The sequence below is a fragment of the Denticeps clupeoides genome, chromosome 10, assembly GCF_900700375.1.
Source record: "Denticeps clupeoides chromosome 10, fDenClu1.1, whole genome shotgun sequence".
Classification (NCBI taxonomy): domain Eukaryota; kingdom Metazoa; phylum Chordata; class Actinopteri; order Clupeiformes; family Denticipitidae; genus Denticeps; species Denticeps clupeoides.
Window position 1 is genome coordinate 10684644 of NC_041716.1, and position 23571 is coordinate 10708214.

At 44.0% G+C, this 23571-nt stretch overlaps 1 protein-coding gene across 11 annotated transcripts; it reads right to left on the bottom strand.

Moving 5' to 3' along the window:
* Positions 1-392: 392 nt before the first annotated feature.
* Positions 393-22747, bottom strand: LOC114798221 (forkhead box protein P1-B-like). Of its 11 annotated transcripts, none has more exons than XM_028993736.1 (18): positions 22464-22747; positions 18430-18487; positions 14763-14893; positions 13242-13343; positions 9805-9942; positions 9187-9273; positions 8956-9070; positions 8436-8607; positions 5053-5160; positions 3595-3682; positions 3408-3509; positions 2850-3075; positions 2655-2731; positions 2416-2517; positions 2205-2326; positions 2029-2095; positions 1729-1874; positions 393-1627 (listed from the first exon to the last, which is right to left on the bottom strand). In XM_028993736.1, exons 3-18 carry the CDS (start codon positions 14877-14879, stop codon positions 1459-1461), a joined length of 1938 nt encoding a protein of 645 aa, XP_028849569.1. In that variant the 5' UTR covers positions 14880-14893; positions 18430-18487; positions 22464-22747; the 3' UTR covers positions 393-1458. The 11 variants fall into 11 exon arrangements, with proteins under 11 accessions (XP_028849569.1, XP_028849567.1, XP_028849565.1 ...); XM_028993734.1 differs by having other exon boundaries at positions 9187-9276; XM_028993732.1 differs by having other exon boundaries at positions 8956-9073; positions 9187-9276; positions 22555-22716.
* Between the last annotated feature and the right edge of the window lie 824 nt (positions 22748-23571).

Here is a 23571-nt window from a genome sequence, read left to right on the forward strand (position 1 = left end):
CACTCGTTGGCCCCTTTGCCTTCACTCTGCGGTCCAGCTCACCCCAAACCATCTCGATTGGGTTCAGGTCCGGTGACTGTGGAGGCCAGGTCTCCACTTTTTGTTAAGTACATAACTCCACATGTGTTCATTCATAGTTTTGATACCTTCAGTGATACCAACGTGAAAGTGATCTATTATGCATAATATCTGAATAAAAACTCATTTCAATCAGCACTGGCACAAATCAAACTAGTGTTTATTAGTAAATATTAAGTTATTTGTGCCATTTACGAAACTGGAATAGACTCTGTAGTTTGCTCCTAATATAAACATTCAAAATGTAAGAAATTGTCTTTGTAATTAGATTAACATGTTCACTTGACCTTAAACCCATTACAAATCACATTTCATGAAAATCAGACACATTTTCTTTTATTCATAAAGGTTTTTTTCTTACAAACATGGGAATATGTACATTGGCAGTAGTCCAAATCAGATCCCCAAAACAGTACATTTAAAATGAAGGAATATGAAGGGAAATCTACCTGTGGAATCACCCTGCTACATTCAGCTATGGTCCCCATCTTGATTTTCAGATGAATATATATTCCTTGGCCGAGATTTGGACACTGCGTTCTTTGTCAATAATACAATGTAAACAGGCAATGGGTCCTTCCTTTTGTAAATCTTTGGTAAATGCTGACTGACAGATTACAGACTGCTCAAAAAGTCTATTTATTTAAATGCTTGTTTTAAATGCTGATCTTCGCTAACTACAAAGTATTTAACAACGGGAGTGATATAAACTATTCAATGATTAAGGTTTAAAAAAAAAAAAAAAAAAAAAAAAAACACACACAAGAAAGGCATTACAAACTAAATGGGACAATATTTAAACTATAAATGAATAGTCTGAAAACCTGTTTTGTGCATACTGCATCAATAGCAGTGTCAAAACAATAAAAATAAAGGACATTCAAGTGCTGATCTTCCACTTTGGTTAAATGTTGAAAAGAGACAGAGAAAGCTTTTTAAGAAGAAAACGTAGACATTCACCACCAACCGCAGAAAGGGTCTGATAGTTAAAAAAAAAAAAAAAAAAAAAAAACATTAGGCCTTTCAGAGCTTGAGAGCATGAGTCGGTGACATTATGTGCCTTGTGGCTGGAGGTTTGAAGAAGGGCAGCTTTTCCAAAAGGTTTCTCCCAGACTGCCCTGGGCGCAGGGTGTACACCATGTCAGCCCTGTAGTCATGGCGGAGCCCTTAAGTACCAATGAGGTCAATCCATTTCGAAGAGCACAAAACACAATAATCACCAGTCAAATAAATAAAAACAAAAATCAGTCCCTAAAAAGGACATGTCTGTGTCCACTGGTACACTTTATTTGCTGTTTGTGTCCAGGTGTGTATCTGTGGTTGTCTTATGCAGGGGTGTGTGTGTGTGTGTGTTTATATCTATGTGCAGACAATGGCGTCTCAGGAGAACGAGGACGGAATGGGCACAGGCAGGTTTGGTTTCCCTGGCTCCTCGTAGTCCTGCTCGTATTCGATATCAGAGCCGTGATTATCCATCATATCGTCTGGAGACTGTAAAGCCTTGTAGATGTCACCATTCATCACCATGTCTTTGACTCGGGAGTGGTACCTACAGAAAGAGAACAGTTTTTTTTACCCAATTGACACTTTACAAGAGAGGAAACAATCATTCGGTGTTTCATTAACCATGTGAACATTCAAGCTACTCACAAAGTAGGTGGAGGGGAGAGCTCAACACTGGTGTCGCTGTGGGAGCTGTCACCGTGGTCCAGAACGCTGTTCATCTCCTCCTGCATGGCCGAGGCCAGGGACTTCAGGCCTTGGTAGAGAGGCATGTTACCATCCACCATGCTATTCTGCAAAAGATGGGAAATAAAGGAACAGAATTCAGCTTTTTGGACCGAAGGTTTCAGAAAAAAATACATCTAAATAATAAACAGATTGTATGGCATCAACTGGATGAAGTGATATGAGATGAATGAATGAATGAATGAATGAGAAGAGACATGCCTGGAGTGCAGAGAAGGCAGGGCCATGGCTGAGACTGGGCTGCATTCCCTTCACCACTGAAACAGACCTGCAGAAACCACAGAATCACATGGCTCTCAATCGTTAATTCATTGGTCAATACAGGTTATACAATAATTTAGTGCTCAACCCGATTAAAAATGAATAAATCTCCATACCCAGTCATCTTCTGCGGCCTCCTCTTTTGAAACTCCATCTCGTCGACAGTCCACACGGCCCCTTTCACATTCTCTACTCGAACAAAGCACTTGTGGAGGCTGAGATTATGCCTCACTGCATTCTGCAACAGAACCAACATGCCGATCATTTCAAGATTGACTAATTAGGCTGAACCGCGGGTTAATTGGCAAGCAAAGCACATCCAATTACCTTCCACGTTGCAGCGTTTTTCCGGAAATACGCGAATGTCCGCGTGAACCAGTTGTAAATTTCATTTAGTGTTAGCTGTTTATCTGGAGACTCAAATATTGCCTACAAATGATATTTAAAAAAAGAAAGTTAAAACTAAACCTGTTAGGTTTTTATACACAGTAATGAAACAGTACGAACGTTAAGTAAAATAATATATAGTTAAGATAACAGGAGGGAAAAAAAAAAAGTGCCCTCACCTGCCTTATTAATGAGGCGTACGTAAATGGAGGTCTGACTTCTGCACTCATGTAAAAATCCTTATTTTGAACAATATCTGTGAAAACAACTTGTCTTAAATACTGACGTCCGGATGACAAAGTGGTGAAAACCGAATCTCATATTGACTAGAGAAAACCACTTTAAAAACGCTTTGCACATTCGCAGCTCGCTACCTTGGTTCATGGAGGTTCTGTACTTGTCGGAGTAGCGTCTGCGGATGGGGGCCGAGCTGAGTAGGCTATTGGGGATGATGACCGAGGGAGAATGGGGAAGGGCCGTGAGGGGGGTGCTGGGGGTGGTGGCCGTCTGAGACAGACTCATCGAGGAGGAAGAGGAGGAGGACGAGGAGGCCTTGGGGACGATTGCTTTGGAGAGGGTCAGGCTGGAAACCAAGTTCACCTGGAGGGGAGTGGCAAGGATTTCAAACATTTAATTAAAAACTCAATATCTTGTTATTTTGGGGGATTTAGCAAAATTGACTTAACCACTCATTAGCATTTTACTCATAGTGACATAGATTTTTGTTTAAAAAAAATAAATAAAAATTTAAACCTTGGCAGGGAAAAATGAGGTCACTGGAACACAGATTTGCAGTGTCACGTGACTGTATTGGTGCAGTCTATGTATGTCACTTAATGACAAAGATAAGGCAAAAAAAAAAAAAAAAAAACAGTGCCTGTGTGGATCCCTGGAATCGAATTATTATTATTTTTCCATTTATATGCACGAACGTTGGAATGAGCTCTCACAGGTTGCAGGGTAGGTTTGGGCTCAGTCGATTTCTCATGCAGATGGGTCATCATAGCCTGCAGTCGTTCTTTGTCTTTGGCCAGCTATAAAAGACAGTATAAATACATATAAAACATGCAAATACATGGGGAGTTACCAGTCATACACAGGACTGTACACAGGACACACCTGAAGCTCCAGCTGCTGCACCACCTGCATCTGAACCCGACACTGGGCGGTGCTCTTGTCGTCGAGGGCATGCTCACTGTTTAAATGTCTGCGAAGCAGAGATGAACAGATAAACCCTTCCAGACTCTTACCATTTGAGCCATTCTGAAGCTTTGATCATGCAATTGCCATATGAAATATTGCCTCGTTATTTATGAATGTATGGTTAATTGTACATCATTTTAAGGAGTTTTTTTTTTTTTTTTCCACAGTCAGTCCTACTTTTCACCAGTAGGGCTGATGTGCACCACTTTGTCATGTGGCACAGTATTGTTGAGGCCTAAGAGGAAATAGGCATCTATTAAATAATTAAAAGATAAACAACAATAATATATATTTCTGCTGACTTATAAGAGTTCAGAAAGCAGCACAACCACTAGGGTGCAGTGTATATTCAGATTCCACCCTGCTAAAAAAAAAAAAGCTGAAAAAGCACCAACGCAACCATGTGCATGGCCGTATGGGTCTAAAGACAGACAGACAGACAGACAGACACAGAGAGTGAGAGAGAGAGTGAGAGAGAGACACGGGGAGAGAAAGGCACAGATGAGACGAGACAGGAATGTTTTCCAAACATGTTGGGAACAGTTTAGTCATGGATTTTCATTCAGACAACAAACACAGCCCTGGCATGTCCAGAATGTCAGAAGAAAATATCAACACGCAGGGAATTTACTGTTAACTATTAGGGGTGGGACAGCATATTCCAGGAATCCTATGGTGCCAGTTCAAATAGTGGAGTCAGTCACTTAAATACCACATCTATTAAACGTTAACCCTCTGTTACCATAAATTAAGCTAAATAAACAACGTACAACAGGTTTGAAGAGCAAAAGCGACCGGACTACAACTCCCACAAGCCCCTGCTTGAAGCTCGTGAGGGCATCGCCTTTGCATACACCTTTCAGTGTGTTCAGTAAAACCTGATTCACGAAGGGCCAGCATGGCAGACGTGAATTTGATGGAAAAATATAAAATTTCACTCATCACTCATTGTTCACTTTCATAATTGAGGGCATGTCTGGCTTTTCCTGTGCTTCACTGGGACAAACTCAAGAACAGAAGGGCAGTGTAATGGTGGGTGGTGTTAGGGAGGGGGAAAAATTGAGGTCAGGGTCACAGAGGGGGGGCACACCAAAATGTCTGTGAGCGCACAGATAAACATCCTCCTGCTGTTTGTTTTGGGAGAGACTGACAGGATCACCATGGGTACACTGTTTATCACAGGAACGAGGTCGGCCCAGAGAGGGCAACAGTAACGCACACTGGGGAACAAACTGGCTGTGTTGTGCTCAGTGTGTGTGTTTTAAAGGAATGAGAGAGAGAGAGAGAGAGAGAGAGAGAGAGAAGAAGACTGTGGGAGGAACGATGGACGTTTAACATGGGCAGCAGGGAGGAGAACCGATCCGGATAACTTACTTCAGGAATGACTGGAAGTCTCCGAAAACAGCCTCACAGCCCGGCCACTTGCACACCCCGTGTCCATACAGTGGGTGAGTCCCATGTGAGTGGTTCTCCTGCGTGATCCTGCAAAGAGAACCCAGTGTGAAATTTACATGGACAATTACTAGTAGCCATGTAGTATGTCCCGGCAGATTTGTGGCAAAAGTTGTGCTGCTCGGGCATGATAGAAGTCTATAGGGAGCAAAAAATGCAGTATCCAAAAATGCTGGGTGACTAAATAAACTGGTTTCATCATGTGCAAACAAAATCTCCAAAGACAATGTATGTACTGCACAATGAATGAAGGTGGAATGCAGTGTGTAAGGCTTTCAAATATATAGTGCATCAGAGTTAATAAAACAGGGTGGTAGTAGCCTAGTGGGTAACACACTCGCCTATGAACCAGAAGACCCAGGTTCAAATCCCACTTACTACCATTGTGTCCCTGAGCAAGATGCTTAACCCTAAGTTGCTCCAGGGAGACTGTCCCTGTAACTACTGATTGTAAGTCGCTCTGGATAAGGGCGTCTGATAAATGCTGTATGTAAATCATCATTCAGTTAACACCTAAAAGGCAGTAGTCAAAACTTTGATTTTATAACAATGAGAATGTAAATCCCAGTTGGTTAGTAAGTGTGGGCGGTAACATGAACAGATACAAACTGTCTTAAATACAGTTGTAAAATTAAAATGTAAAAGCCAAACATGATTTCAGATTTGCAGTAAAACTCTTACATATATTTGCATTTACTTCCATTGCTGATGTGCACAACACGACTCAGCACTGCTTTGATGTACAGGGCGTCTGAAGAAGGATGTGCTCCCTGACCTCTGACCCTCCCTCCCTGAGCCCAGAACACCAGGAGCTACGGCCCACTTCCACAACAGGATGTACTGGAGCTCCACTGTTCCAAAAAAGTAAACAGCAGCTTGACCACAACACACACACACACACACACCCCTCAATACAAACACACGCTCTGAAAGTTCTGCCTGTACAGTCATGTGTGTGTGATGACAACAGGGCTTAAAAACTTCATTAGGAATCTCAAAGTTTTTTTTTTTTTTTTTTTTTAAATAAGGACTCTTTCCAGGCAGTCTTCTCACACTGCAAAAAAGAAGCTCTTAAAACAATGTAATCTAGTCTTGACTAGATATATAAGTGTATGATAAATACAGTTTTTAAAATAGTTTGCATTTCAAACATTTTTACTAAACAAAGAAAGAAAAACAATGTCCAGGATAATCCTCATATTGGACAGACAATCGTCTGTTGCATAAAGTCGTGTCCCATTATTCCCTGTACAGGTTTGTATCTACACTTCTATTTATGATACCACAGCGCAATTGATTTTGCGTCGGTGCAGCAGAAATGCATTGATATAAATATTGTTCTGGTGCTACCATGTGCCATGTTAGCAAAAGTCAGATTCACTAGTTCACTACTCAAAATTCTTGAGCCCCCCAAAAAATAAAATAAATAAAATGAAGGGGAACGTAGGAGAAAAGAGATGACAGGATCGTGCTGTGAAGTGTTGCCAGATTAAGGAACACCATTTTTATACAAGTATGTTAAGTAGTCATGGCACTTAAAATTATCGCATACTTTCAGCAGTTTTGTGGGCTGGAGGAACACATATCTGGCAATGTTGCTTGAACTACTTTGCTAATCTGACGCGTTGACAGGAACAAATTAAAATCTTCTGGGTGGCCAACAATAAAAACACAAACAGAAAGGCCTGCTTATCCTTACTCTCCAAGACACGAACAACTTGCAAACCCGGTAAATCCTGAAATCCTAATGTCTTGTCACTAATGGCATGACATTCTGTGAACACTCCAATTGCAACACTTTTTTTTTTTTTTAAATAACAGCATAAACACAATTTTGTTTAGGTGCGTATTTACTTGAATGATCATCTACATTCCAGTGAACTGTACAGGACAACGTGAGCGTGTGAGAGAAGAAAAAGCTCGAGACCACGTGAACAATGCTGCGGAGGAGAGCGAGGTCCCGCTCCCTGGTGTCGGTGGATGCACTTAAGGTTTTAGTTGCAGGCGCCACGCTGCCTGAGCACCGTTTACATGACACATGAACCTGACCACAGAGTCCTTGAGTACCCGCCCCGAACACTGATCACGCACCGCAGGAAAACAAGCTCGCCGGCATGGAGGCGACCAGGCAACAGTCTTTAGGCCGGGGAGGAAACACTGGTCCTACTGTGTGATTATTTCAAAGCCACTTTCATTATCAGTCCTAATGACTCAATTACAAAATTAGTGTCTGTTTACTGAAATCCAGGAGCACCAGGAACCGAGTGGAAGAAAAGGTCTGGGGTTGTTGGTAGAGGGATGGTTCATCCAAGCAAAACAAATAAAAGGTACATTCCTGACATATAGAGTTACAGCAAATACATTTATGTGTAGACGCATGGAATAAAACACACACACACACACACACACACACACAGGCTGTCCCACATGTAGGAAGTCCATAAGTGACATATACCTGCTCCGGCAGTACCTATAGCACTCAACTGGGACTAGGCAAAAGTTCACACTGACATATTCTTAAGCTCTGTAACGTAAGTCCCGCTTTCCCTGTTTTCGCTGGTATGAAACCAAGCCTTGAATCTGAGAATTCGATGAACTGATCCTTAAACCTGTTTCGAGAAGAAACACTTGCTAGTGGTGTGACACGTTGCTAACTGGTTCTGGTTTCTTAATAAAACAAACAGGCTGAAAAGCAGACATGTCAGTTCGGCACGGCACACTGGCGTCGTTTACATTCCATACGTACGGCTTTGTTTCAGAAGATGCCTTCTGTAGATACAGAACAACATTGTGGAAGTACATTGTGTAAGCAGAGGTGGAACGATCTCGTAGCCATTTTGATTTGATCTCTTCTTTCCACAAAATAATTAATATACAATCCAAAGCACAGTAGTAAAATATGACTGCTTAACAGCTGGTACATCCTACACGCATAACTACTGACTTATGGATCTTTTATGGTGAAGACTATATAAACCATGGAGTAACACACAATATGTCCTAAATAAAACATGAATAGAAAAATAAATGTTTGTTTTGGGCTCATCAAAACAGTGAACTTGCTGTGATGACAGCATTTGACACTTTTGACTCTTTAAGTTAGACAATAGCCATTGTTTTCAAATGGTCCTGAAAAAGCTGAACTTTTGTTGGCAGCATTTCCTTTATTCATATTTCAATATTTTCATATTTAAAGCAGATCTGACCTTATTATGTGTATGTATGTATGTATGTATGTATGTATGACACTTTTCATACGTCATGAACTATATGAATAACCACAACCCCTTTACACAAACACTCACCCATCTTTCTTGACAGGACGTGTGGGTGCATGGTGGCCATTGGTAGAAGAGTGCAGGATGGGAATGTGGTTTTTGGGGATCGTGGGGGACTTGTCTCCTCGCTCCTCTCTCTTCCCCTCGGCCGGGGCTGCCGTATCCTTCCACAGGGGCTGAGGATCGGCCTGAAGTATGCCTGAGAAGAAAGCCGCCAGCAGTTAGGCCCCTGTTCACAGTCAGTAAATCGCTAGTCCTCTTCTGTTCCAGACAAAGGGTGACAGGTGATAATTATGGGAAGGGGGTCTTTGATGAGAAGAGCTGCGGTCACGTGACCCACCTTCTCACCTTTGCATACGCCACAAGATAAATTGTCAGGCCATAAACAAAACGTGCAGTTTGAATAAGTGCTTATACAAAGTTCTATGGAAAATGAGGGCACGATAATAGTAAAGTGAGTGAATGAAGAAGTAGACACATTCTGTATAAAATCTAAACATTTTAAATTAATACATTTAACTGATCAAATTAAACAGCGTTTGCGTACCTGTGCTGAATGCAGACTTGGCACCCAGGATGCCCTGCCTCTGCAGGCTGAGAAGTTGCTGCTGCTGGGCCTGCAGTAGTTGGTGCTGGAAGGCCACTTGCTGGGCAATCAACTGCTGCTAAGGCAGGAGAAAGAGCGGATCCTTTTGTATTTTTCCATGGTCTGAGTGCGGCTGAGTACACAATGACCATCGGGGTTGTGTGTAAGTGGCTTCAGGAAGCCTTCCCTCACCTCTTTACTGGGTTTCCCAGAGGTCTGATGCTGCAGCAGCTGCACATGGAGCTCCTCCTGCTGCTTCTTATAAAACTCCTGAAGCTGCTGCTGCAAGAAAGGGGAAGATGGGCTATAAACTGCTGATATTGATCTCTTGCACATTATCCCTCCCTCAGACCATCCTATTTCATACTCATGACAGATAAGTATGCATTTGGGTTATGCTGGAGTCACATGAAATTTGAATACAAGTTTTTTTCCAGTGTCTGCGTTCCGAAAGATTAAATAAAAGAACAAGCATCATGTCTCTCTGCATTTACTGTGGATGGACAGGTCACCATTAAACATTGAGGTACTCTGTGTGTTGTGGCTATGTGTGAGGTCAATGAAATTTACATTGTCTTGTTTTAACTTTGCTTAACCTTCTTTAATATCTTCAATTCTCATTAAATGTTTCTGCTGGTGAACTTCTGCAAGCTTCACTTGCATTGAACATATCTCAAACATCATTTCCACTTCCATTTTTTTTCAATAACTTTCGGAGTTGATCAGAGTAAACATAAATGAATAAAAAAAAAAGGTGTGTGTGTGTGTGTGTATATATATATAAAAAATAAAATGAGTCTCCAGGAGTACCTGCTGCAACATGAGGGCCTGTTGCTGTGTGAGGATAGCCTGGATCTGCTGGGGGCTCAGGACCTGCTGCTGGAGAAACTGCTGCACCTGCTGCGCCGTCACCACCTGGGGACCCATCATGGCCGCCGACACAGGGACCTGCAGAGAGAAAAGGAGGACATGAGCCGGTGTTCACATCACAGTGCTGCAATAGTCGGATTTTTGTTGCTCAACAGATCTGATTTGTACATTGGCAGTGTGAACTCATAAATCTGACATGCTCTTATCAGATGGTGGCAGGCTTTGGTGTGTCACCATGTGACCCCTGCAAAAGCTTTGATAACAGAATGCATGCTAGCACCATTATTTTCCTCTGCATGAACCCATTCAACTGGTGGTGTCTTGTACATCACATTCAACACAGAAATTAAGTTTTAAAAAAGGCTGTTAAGCGTAAAAACACACAAAACTACAAAACTATAACCAGGGCAACCATATGGTCCATTTTTCAAGTTCATCTTTAAATTCTTCTGCTGTTGATCCCATAGAGAATGACTGTGGGGCTATTTGGATCCGACACCATGTCAAAATACACATCGAGGCCATTTGGAGCTATATATGGTTGTCAAAGCAAACATTTTCCCCTCATTAAAAGTTACCATAAACAGAGTGGGAGCTGGAGCTGACAGCCTGCACTTGTCTTTGCTCGGACTTGTAAGAGCCTGCGCTTGGAGGAGGAGGAAGAAAGAACAAAGAAAACAGCTGTAATCGAAGTTGCGTGGCTCTGTGGATTTCAGCTATCGGGCGATGAACAGTCGTCCGGATGGAGTGGAACCTGGTGCTGCCTCAACTCCTGCGGTGCGAAAACAGCCAACCATTCCAGATGCACTTGAAGCATGGACTCCACAAAACGCTTGAGCGATATCTTAATTGCTTTAACAACGTATTGCACAAGAGGATCCTGAACAAATTTGCAATAAAAATTTGCAGCATTCAAAGGCTAATTAAATATTTATTTCATCTTTGATTCTTAAAAACACCGACATAAAAGTTCATTCCCTGTGAAAGAAAACAGGGTGGATTAAAAAAAATAGCCACAACAGAGTGATGTGGTGCATCATAAAGGCTTCACATTTTGCCCCCCCCCAAAAAAAGTCTTCCTACAAATATTTCCCCAGCTTACGATGCACACAAGCCTATAAAATGTTTACGACAAACATAAACAGAATAATTAAAGTCACATTCACAGATCCATATAAATAATATATATACACGGGGACAGGCAGCAACTGTAACAACAAAACTCCAGATTGCAAACAAACATCGGTCCCGGCAAGACCGCCTCTGTTCCATATCCAGTAAACAAACTGCTGGACCCAGTCGGCAAACAATAACCGCTGATTAGCATAGAACTAGCCTGTTCCCACACAAACGTGTGCTGCTAGGAGACCCACCGAGTCCCACACACCAGGCGTATGAATATTCAGCAGGCCACATCAAAAATGCCGAGCGGCATGAAAATGAGCTACGAAAGCATTCGTATATTAACGAACGGCGTCCTTGAAGAAGTCCCCGCGTTGCAGAGACATTTATGAGCGGACTAAGTGGTGTTACCAAGACGCCCCAACAAGTCGAAACAGCTTTCTGTTGTTATTGTTCTCCTCAACGTGTCAAACCACCGTCCACGGATGACGAAATGTCAACAAGGCTGTTTCTGAAAACAGAGCCCGGGTATCTGCCGCCTTTGTGTGGGGAAGAACAAAAACAAACAAAACACAGACGAATTCTGACAACTTCAATGCCTTCCACACCCAAAACAAAAACAACATTCTTTCCCCTGTTATTCATCAACACAAACACTTTTTAAACCCCACCCCACACCCCAAGCCTTCTCACATACCACTTGTCATTCCCATAACTTGCATAAAAAGCATGAAAGATGCCATTGTTCGTTGGAGAAGAGAGCGCGAGGTACCTGAGTGAGAAAAAGTGGTCTGGCCACATCCATCCTCCCCCCAACCACACACACACACACACACACACACACACACACACACTCTCTCTCGCCCCCTTCTCAGGAAAGCTACGGGGTTTGCACTTATACGGAGGGACAGCTGTGAAACCCAAACCCTGGTGGATGAATGTGTCAGATGGGGCGGCCCGCTTCCTTCCTTTCCCTTTCTGCTGGCTCCTCTCCAGACATCCAGTCATTCCCTCACACTCCGCAGCTGACATTTGGATGGGCGCCACCCATATGGCAGAGCTTCGTAAATGAATAAATAACCAAAATTTCCCCAGCTACCAAGCGAACAGGGCCCAGACAGAACAGCAGTAATTAGTCGGGGGAGTAGTTGGAGGTGGGCAGGTAATCGATTTTATTGATTGCTTTCGAGAAACCCTATACTGAAAACAGCTGCAGGCTGTACAGGAGTGCTTTAAGGACCAAAAATCAATATGCTTGTATTGATTCTAAATGACAATGCACATACATCTATTTGAAATCACAATTGACATGAAATTAATAATCAACGCATTGATAATGATAATTCATTTTCAAGGTATAGTGTAGTACTAGTGCAAGTCAAAAAAATTTAATTGGTAAAATGCTTCGTAGTTTCATATACTCAAAAAGTATATTCATTACATACAGAGTGAAACGTTTATGTTGATTGGCTGATCTTACATTAAAATTAGAATGTTTAAAATTATTACACTATGATGCAATTCAAAAACAGATTCTGACAGGAATTCAGTCAACAATTTCTTAAGAACAAGCAACCTTTTCACATATCGTCCAAATTTGAGTAGGGTAGAATAGTACAGAATAACAAAGCACCTAACTTAAAAAATTATATATAAAATTAAGTATCCAACACAGGCCCTTAACTACAAATAAATGCTCTCTCCTTAAACATCATTCACCACCACACGAATGCTACAGCTACATAATGCCAGCAGCAAGGCTGGAACAAACAAAACACGCAGCCGAACAGTGTCACGGCACAACCGACCTGTGGATTTCCATTGAGAGAGGCAGGAGCTGGGGCCAGCTGGAGAACACAAAGGTGAATGAGCAGGGTTCAAGCCGAGCTCTGCACCGTGGCACCCGGGGGGAGGGAAGGAAGGAGGCAGAAAAACACACACACACACACACACACACACACACACACACACAGACCAAAAACCATCTCAAAACAATTCAGCCAATCACCAGCTCCCTCCCACTCCAATCACAAAGCGCCAGGGGCGCATTCAATTCAAAACGGCCCCATATAGTAGCTGGCCCGAGCCAAAGGCCCTGGAGCACCATCTCTATTACCTTTAGATTCACATCCTGACTTTACATCACTTCTGAAGGGTTTGTAGAGCGGTCTGTGTGCTCCACATTCAGCACAAGAAAGCTTGTGCAGAGGAAAACGTGTGTTAGCTGTATGTGTTACTTATGTTAGGTGTGTTACCTGTGGGTCTGCCTCAGAGTCTGAAGCCCTGGGGGACTTCATGCCATTCCTCTGCTGCTGCTGCTGCTGTTTTTGCTGAAGATCCTGTGCAACTTGAAGGGCCTGAGGAAAGTGGGAGATAAAGAGAAGTGTGAAGAAATGCTATGTTGCCAGCACCTCCCCCAACAACTATTGCTATTGTCTGCTAGTATACAACATTAAAAAAAACAAAAGCACCTCAATGCATGAAATGAGGGTGAAACTCTATATCAATGTTTTCTCTCCTGCCAAAAACAATCACTGCATCACAGGCAGATAGGATCAAGGAAACAGGAACTAAAAAGTGGATGTGGACACACATCCAGCAAGAACAGAAGAGTACACTGACCCCAGACCTGTATAGGTCACACATCTGGGCGAGAGACAAAAGAAAAAGAGGAAAAGAAGGAGAAAGAGAGAGAGACAGAGACCCCAGGCAGACTGGAGAATAGATACATAAAGGAAGAACAAGAAGTGCAGCTGCAATGAAAAAAAAATGAAAAGCAGCATGTGTACGTTTTGCTGCAGAGATGCTGTGAAGAGGGTCGGGGACTGAGAGGTAATGACATGACCGACCGGAATGAAACTAAGGGGCACATGTTTGGGTTTGTTTGTTCATTCGTACTCACTCTCTCTCTCACACACACACACACTTGATGCTCAGTTGTAAGTCACTAGTATAATAGTGAGAAACCTGATTCACACTTCAGTGTAAAACCTTCTTCAATTCATCCCACCAACATTTGAACCCCATTAAAATGGGTACATTTGAAGAAAACATGCGGGTAACTGAACCACAAATACTGTATGTATATATATATACACATACACACACACACACACACACACACACCATTTACATTTATTTTACAGCACTTCACAAGGCCAGCTTTCATAATGGCTTGTTTCATGGTTATAACCCCCTGTCAATCAAGAGAGGGGCGGGACCAAGAAACGTGCTACTAATAGCAACCAACATTCTTCAGTTACAGTGGTGGTTTTTTTTTTGTTTATTTCCCATCAGATTAAGGGAGTACTCCTCCACATGGAGGTTCTCCTCTCCACTGACCTGCAGCTGCTTAGAAAAAATACTGTATTTAATACTGAAGGTGTGTTGGCCCTTTATAAAAGGCATACAAATTCCTCTGCAAGCTCATTTTTGCAATTGCTACTAGGTGCAAATAACAATTTTATCTTCCTTACTTAAAATGTATGAAAATACAGTGCAGGGTCCACTTTCAGGACAGGACTAGATGATTGGAATGGTATAAAGGGTCGCTGGCATTTTGTGTTATTTTTAGTCAGACCTACTCACAGGGCACTTTTAATTAAAATTGTGTAGACAAGCCTGGGCTAATTGCTGAATATAGGAACTGAGCCTTGTCCGCCGCTCCCAATGATTGAGTTATGCCTCTGTGATGATAACCTTCACCCTGCTGCCCTGGAAGGCCTGTGTGCTGAGGGTCTGGCAGAGAGAGGCGAGGGGGGAATGACTCTGGCCACCTGTTGTGTTAGCGCAGCGTTGGCCTCAGGGACGCCGAGGTCGTCCTTTCTCAAGCTCAGCCCGTCCTGACAAGCCGAGGAACCGCCGGCTGGCTGATCAGTCTTTGACTCCTGCATCTCGGCCCTCGGACCTAAACATGGGACCCAGGAACAGGGAGGCGAGATGTTAAGACCAGAACAATTGGTGAGCGGGCAGCATGAAACAAATTCATGTACATGTTGCTTTAGAGGAGGACATGAACACACTCCTCCCAGTGCACAGAAGCCAGGTGGCAAACTCAGCTCGGTTTCCTTCTGTAAACCTCAAAAGCCAACAGCCTGTCCCTCGTCCAGCCAAACAGTCCCTTCCTCTCAGGCTGTTTACAGGCAACTGACACTGTAAAGGACAACATTCCTCGGGGACAGTTACAGCACAGGAGGAGAGAGGGCGGCCAATCAGAATCGCCGCTGATGTTTAGATTTGGTTAAAAAATCACAGGACCAGACAAAAACAAAGAAAGGTGCACAGCTAGTTTGCTAGTAATGAAAGCTTTCTTCAAAACAACTCATTAAACAATAATCATTCATATATATATATATATATATATATATTTTTTTTTTTTTTTTTTTTTTTGTGTGTGTGTATAGTTGCAGACCTCAGGAAACATAATTAGATTTGATTAGGTCTCATTTGTATGCCGGTCAATACTTCATCCTTCATTCAGGCTTCACTCTCAGCACAGAAAAGCACCTTTAACTAGAATGTAGCATTTAAAAAAAAATGTTCACAGTTATGCTCATGAAATGTTCAAAATCTGCACCGTGTATCAGGGTGACAGAAGTAACAGTGTGACACCAATAAGTGTAAAAAAAAATAATAATAATAATAGAACATTCTCGCATTTTGTCAGTATATAGAAATCATTTGGGATTTAGTGCTTGGTTCAGCTAACAACTTCATAACGCACATATTCTCAAACATTTAGGTCACAATATGACCTCGTACATGGTGATCCTTTGTGATGTTGAGACTGATGCGACATTCATCTATTTGACAGGGCGGTCTTATTACTCGTGGCGTCCCTCGATCCAGCGCCCCGGTAAAAAGATCGTCCTTCTCTAGTGTTAATGTTCTACCCGGGCCTTTTTTCACACAGCAAGTGTCCCGAAAAGAAACCTGTTTAACAACCAACCCGACAGGCTGTTTATCCTTTTCCCGTCGCCGCCTGTGGTTTTGTACCCTCGCCCGACGGTTCTCCGCCGCCATGGTTACAGTAAACAGAGGGGGGGCCCTGCTTTGGTGTTTATTAACACGCGCATCTTCCTTCTACAGCGATTTAACATTAACCAGGTGGTACGGTCAACACATCTGGCAGGTGGCACGGTAAACAGCCGGGCGGGGCGGGGCGGGGAGCCGCTCGAACAGCAACGCGGCATGAGTACACAGCAAAGGAAATCTCTAGACAAACAAGCAGCCACTCTCCTGACATGAGTGTGTGTGTGTGTTGGGGGGTGCTCATGGGATTTGAAAGCTTGTTGTTTAGTACCAACAGAGCCACAGCTTGTTTGGCAAGCGAAGATCATCGTTAAGTTTACCCAAGGACGTTTTCAGGGTTTCTGAAAAAGAGATTTATTTCTTTTGAGTCTCGTCTCACTGTAAAATGGGTTTTATGGGGTCTCTCTGATTTCTTCACACACCTGTTCCGGTCATTCATTCACTGCATGGGTTGAACTTATTCGTTTCTTTCACAACTCTTTATAATCCACTTGTCATTTTTCACCCCTCTTCCTGCTGTACAGTCATATCGCCGCATGGCTGCGGTCACATGGTACAGCGTCTGCGGTCACTTGTGTAAATGGACAAATGTGGTCTCAGAATCGAAAATGTAGCACTAAAACGCACCATGAAATGAACTCATGGTTAAGTATTAATAATGTGCAACATTAGATTGATAATGGGAAGCATGCTTATCACTCATACAGTTACAAGACCAGGGCGAGAATGTCGGCTGCTAAACTCTATGCTCTCTAACTACAGCTTTGTCTTAATCTCATACTTTTTAAACCACCCTCCTAAAAGGACACCCTACAACGCTAGATAATATTTGTATGTGCACGTACAACCAAGTTCACTTCAACAGAATACAGTTTGCGACAGGAAAAAAATAAATAAAATGTTCAGAGGTTGCCTGGTGTCTTTGTGGTATAACAACATGACTCCTGAGAGGGACAACGATCCTGTTAGAAAAGAAAAGCCGCCATTCTATCAGTTCCGCCCGCAACGTGGCATCATGTACTAGAAGATGGAATCAGAAGGCGCCAGCGTGTGTGTGCTGGGACCACTAGCACCAGAAATGCTGGCCGCCAAACTTACTTTGAGTTGTTAAAACATTCTCCACTCGCAGCGAGGCCGCAGCCTGTTTATTTGGCTTATACCGGCATCTCTCTATTTGCACAGAAAACACGCCTGTGTTCTAAGCAAAGGTCTCAGGATTCCTGGTGTCCAAATTTTCCCATGGATACCCGCTGCACCAGACATGCAACACAAACATGAGGATTTTAGGCTAGAGGTGAAGCCTCTGAAGACCTCAGCTGTCGGGAGGGGGGGGGGAAAGTACACAAACGTGAGGGCCTGCATTTGATGGCATTAAACGGGCGAAGCCACAGAGCTTCAGATGCGCGGCCACGGAACAAAGCGGCGGGCATCTTCAAATGTCAACAGTCGCAAACTGAGTGCAAGGTGACTAACAAAGTCTCTCGAAGGAAATGTGCACTTTCTAGAGTTTGTTGATGGCCTATTCTCAGTGAAACACAGTGATAAGGAACCTCCCTAAAAAGACAAAATGTCCAAAATTTACTAAAGCAGGGGAGAGGGAAAAAGAAAAAGGAGTTTCTACTCCAAGCTATGGCAAATCAACCTTAGTGGTTGAGTTTGTTTAGCAAATGTGAAATATCTGAAAGTCACACTTTAAACCGCGGACAAGCAAATGACCATCGTCTCTTTTTACTAATATGATAATCAGTACAACTGAAGTAAAATGGTCCAAATGCAATATCAGGTACAGAATGATATCTGCATAATCCCTGCTGCATTGATCAACATAAATCATTACATAAATCGTGCACAACTGATGAATGGTGCGAATATTAAATTTCAAAAATGCTTGACTTGACTCTTACAAAAACCAGGCCCAACCTAAAACTTCTCCTTTAGTAAAATGAGCTCTGATGCCCAGTGTGATATTTGAAGAGGAGAAGAGGAGAGTGGGGAGTGGGGAGTGAAGAAACAAAAACAAAACAAAACAAACAAACGTTTAATCTTCGCCATTCCATCCCTGGACGCACTGTTGCTATGGTAGCAAACAGTTAGGTTAGGGAAAAGAAATGAATAGAAGGAGGGGCTCCCAGTCAGATCAGACTGGGATCTCTGCGTACACGTGTAGCTACGCTATTAGCCATAAAGAAATAACTTGCATTTGAATAGGCAGATTACTCTTGTAGTATTCAAACGACCAGAACACTCAGCTAAATTTCATGTTCAGATAAGCAAATGCCGAGTTCAAATTAGACATTCAAATGATCAAAAGCAGAATCCACAACAACGAATCGGGTTGAGGCGTGAACAACACACACCATGGACAGTCAATAGCGATGTACATCACGTGCAGGTGAACAGGGGATGAGCTACCTTTCCAGACGCTTGCTCCTTTTAAGCAGTCTTCGGATCCCAACTCTGTCGGCTTCCCCTGCAGACAGAGGCAGAAACGGGTAGTAATTGAACAATTACCGCTGCTGCTCACCCAGTGCTGTGTTTACGAGCGTTCTACACAAACAGACAAGGCCTTGAGAGAGAGGGCGAGCGAGAAAAAAAAAAAAAAGACATGTTTAGATACAGCGCCAGCGAGAGCGGCCCACTAAAACCTCTGGGTGATAGCTGTGTGTATTTACCAAGGCACATGATACAGCAGGTGGTCTGGAGTTCAACAGCACGGAGCGAGATAAAGGAGGCTCAAGCTAGCCGCTACACTACGCCTTTACAAAATCCACATTCATTCGATGCATCAATAATTAGACTTTACTGCCTCAGAGTACCAGTATAGCTCATTATCTGGAAGAAAACCACTCCAGACCCTCACATTGGAAGGGAATTCAGACAAATTGTGCAAGACTAATCTGCCATGTAAACAACCTCTTCCCATAATGGAAAATATTACCAAAGCTGCCACTGGAAACGCAAATAGAATTGGGAGAAAAAAAAAATAAGAATACAAAAGAAAAAAAAAAGATGTAGTGCATTTGCTGTGCAAGAGATTACAAATATCTGAATAAATTTATTTAATTCGTAACCACGAACAATGCTATTTAACAGGCATGCATTAATACTAAATCTTGAATCATCAGCAGTCCAACACGTTCCGATGTGTGTTTCAATCTGATTAATTCATAGTGATACACCCACATTCACCACCAGCATTCAGCACTGTTTACAGGTTTTATCGGTTATGAGAAACACTATGGTACCCTGCATCATGTCAAACTGATAAGGACACAAATGTTTACCGGACCTGCTGATAAAAAAAAAAATTTTTTTTTTTCTTTCTTTAAATCAGTAACGCTTCCCAGCTATTTGTGTCTTGAGGGGTGGGATGGACTGGTATGGTATGAAGAAATCACACTCCCTGCCGATTCAATCACTGCATGCTATGGTCTATACATTAAGCTGCATGCTGACATCTTCACTGCAAATAAAATAGGCGAATGCATAGAAAAAAAAAACATATTATGTGATGCACCACATTATTTGATATTTTGTCTGTGGCCTAAATGCTATAGATCAGTGGTTCCTGACCTTTTGTCCCTGCAACCTTGCTATAGCGTCTTTAGAACCTGAGTTATAAGTTATACTCAAGGCCTGATACTGACCAGTCAAAATTCACACAGTTTCATGCCACCAAACAATTAATTGAGATGCATGGCGTCCTAAGATTGAGCCAGAACTTACAAGACGGTCGAAATACCGAGGAACCATTTGTTGCTGTAAACTTGCCACAACTCTGTGTGCAGGACTCAAGAGGAAATGATATTTAACGCATCAAAATGCTCCTAACAAAAGGTTACTTCACCTGCACCAATAACCTCTCTGTGTTCTTGAGAGATAAGAGCTATTCACACTCACAGTTCACTTTTCATTCACTAACGGATATCGCCGCACTTCCACGCCTCAAGAACAAATAACAGACAGGCAAACAGCGATAAGACAAACAGCGTTCTATTGTTTCCCCTTAAACATTTGAATAGCTATGCTCAGGATGTAAGTCTCAGGATTTTGGTGGGAAAAGTACAAAACCATTTTACATACATATGCCCCAAAAAACTGAGAAAATTGCTGTCCTTTTTTTTTTTTTTTTTGACGAGCGGTTCCAGAAAATTCCAGAACCAGGACAAGTGTAACAGGCCCACCACGGATGACTGATTGATTAACACAGGCTTCACTGATAAAGCCTTTCTATAAACTTCATTTCACAACCTAAAGCAGGCAGGGAACTTCTGGCTGCGAAAGATGGACGTGAGCTTCCTAAAAAAAAAAAAAAAAAAAAGAAAAGAGGAGGGTGGGAGCCCTTCCTGTCGGTGGGATTGTGGATGGGCGAAGACAGACGCCGTGTGTGTGTTCTCTCAACAACGCTGCAAAAGTTCCCTGAAAAGGGGAAGTGGTCAGCCAAGTCAAACAGGACCCGCTCTCTTTCCCTCTTCCCTCACACCCAAAAGCAGAGCGTCCGCCGCATGGAAGCAGTAGAGGAGCCGCTCCCTTTACAGACAACTATCGGCACGGACCACTACTGTTCATTACCTCAGAAGCAGAGTCAAATGAAGCTGGTCAGCTCGAATTTGGTCACCAGGACACTCGACTCGAGTTCAAATCCCACACTTACTACCATTGTGTCCCTGAGCAAGACACTTAACCCCAAGTTGCTGTCCCTGTAACTACTGGTTGTAAGCCGCTCTGGATAAGGGCGTCCAGTTTTAACCATATTGTTCATTTTCAAATGGGGATTTATCAGGAAGACCCAGGAGACACGACTGCTACGCAGCATCAGCTTCCCGGGTCTTCAGGACATATTTTACTGGGATAGTGGAGTTATCTGCACTCCGGAAAGCTGTAAAGTGATTACTGGCAGTCCCGCCATGACACCATGGTTGCGAAATACAGGACAGGTAACCACAAGTACACTCCAATGTAAGCACTCAATAAAATCACCTTTTAAAGTCTGCTGCTGTGTCATTTCTTCCTGCCGTAATATAAGGTCTGTAGGGCAAAGTACAGAAGGGTATAAATATTCCTACATTCTGAGGAAGGCTCAGGCTTCCCTGCCGCACAGTCGAATCAGCAAATCGTATAAAAGGTACAGAGACCGGGAGACCCACCAGGGACGGGCAAAATTACAAGGCAAAGTGTCCTCTGAACCCACACGTCCCGGACTTCATACCTTCATCTGGGCTCCACCGGAGGAGAACCGGGTTAAACAGTAACGCGTGGGCCTGCTTACATTCATTTACTGTTAAAAGTCACGTTCCGCTCGAACAAAGGCTATAAATTTGGCTGATATAGAAACAATAAATAAATGCAAGTTGCGAGTAAGGTTGGGACCCACTGAGAGATGATCTAAGTTGAACAATTAGTGGTGGCGTCATAAAGACATCACACGGGTGGTAGTAGCCTAGTGGGTAACACCTGTGAACCAGAAGACCCAGGTTCAAATCCCTCTTACTACCATTGTGTCCCTGAGCAAGACAACCTTAAGTGTCTCCAGGGGTGGACTGTCCCTGTAACTACTGATTGTAAGGCGTCTGATAAATGCTGTAAATGCATTCATCGTACTGTGAACATTAACTGTTCACAGTACAGTCATGATATATGTATATAAAATCACAAAAGTACTGTATCATACTCTCCTTATAAAACCACGGGGGGGATACTGGTTACTTATCTTCTGTAAAATAAAGAAAAACGACTTGAAGCCTTCAGCGCGCACCGCGATACCGCCATACCGTCCATGTATCGCGATATGCACCGACTCACACCATCGCACCCCAAAAGTTTGAGAATTTCTAGGGTGTCGCAGCACAGCGTAAAGGACAACTTATAACGAGTCGCTGGACAGAAAACACCCGAGAACCAAACAACATCCGCAGAAACGCTGTTCGCGACATGACAAAAGCAAAAAGTTGCTATCTTGTCAGTACCGAACCCCGACTGAGAGGACGGTCGTCCTCCCGGGAGGGGCCGGGTGCTTGTGGGGTGTAAAGGACACATCTGTCGCCCGACCAGAACGCAACTTTCGGTCAGCTGGATGAGACGCGACAGCTACACGAGTTCACTTGTTCCGACGGCGGACAAGTTAGCCGCCGTTAGCCGCCGTGCTAGCGGCTCGTCCGCGGCGCCCCGCGCCGCCACCGGGAGAAGAAGCGCGGGGCGCCGAACGCGGCGCCGAACCCGGCTTCCACTCCCGATCGCGCCTCGAACGCCATTCAGCTCCAGGCGGCTGGACGAGGCGTCCGCGACTTACGGGCCACTTTGCTGCCGGCGGCTAGGCTAGCTGCGGCGGTCCAGTTGCCAACGCGCTCTCCTCGCCCGCCCTGCCAGCGTTACACTTTCGGCGTAATTCTGCCGGCGTCCCGGTATCCAAGCGGGGAACCCAGACTCAGCGGGATCAAAACACTTACCGAGTCCGAAATAAATAATAATAAAAAAAAAACAAAGTTGCTGAAAATGTTGAATCGCCGATCGATGGACGGGGGCGGTGGATTCACGCACCGGCCCGTAGAAAAAGCAGATGCGCCGGAGCCATCGCGCGGGTCCGATCGGGGAGTGGGAGAGACGGCGAGTGTCACGCACCGCAGTCCGGCTGGCGTGGAGAGCGGCGGCGGAGGAGGAGGAGGAGGAGGAAGAGGAGGGGGAGCGCCAGTGTAAACACGGCGGCGGTCCGCGCCACGCAGGGGAACCGACTGATGCCGGACACCCTCCGCTCATAAAACGAAGTCGGCCTACTGTGACATTTACATTTACGGCATTTATCAGACGCCCTTATCCAGAGCGCATTACAATCAGTAGTTACAGGGACAGTCCCCCCCCCCTGGCGACACTCAGGGTGTCTTGCTCAGGGACACAATGGGAGAAAGTGGGATTGGAACCTGGGACTTCTGGTTCACAGGCGAGTGTGTTACCCACCAGGCTACCAGCACCCTGACATCGCCACATCGGGATTTTGCGCGTCCTGCGCCCGGAGTTCGTCCCCAACTGTTGCTGCGCTGCATCTTTAAATAGAGGAGGACGGACACGTCTCTACTCGACCTCTCCTCCCAGAAGTAGACGTTACCGTCAAGATCATCGTCCTGAGACGCAACATGACCGACGCAAGGCACTACGGGAGAAACATGACACTGGCGTCATTTTTAGATCTAGAGCGCCACCATGTGGAACCACTCGCAAATGAACAGCGGTTTAGTTCAAGGGTCACCGACGCTCGACCTGAAGGGCACTTACTCTGCACTTTGTTGGGTTTAAATAGGTTTAAACTCCTTACCACCCAGTTCTTGAGGAGCAGTGGTGCCCTAGCGGGGTAAGAAGGCGGCCGCGTAATCACAAGGTTGCCGGTTTGAACCCCAAGCCTCCAAGGTGCCACTGAGCAAAGCACCATCCCTTTCATGGCTGCCCACTGATCACCAAGGGTGATGGTTAAAAGCAGACATGGTGTCCTGTGACTCAGAGCCGCGGAAGCCCGTCAAGTCAAGTAAGAGTCGCCAATTCACCTGGTGTTTATGCTTTTGGACA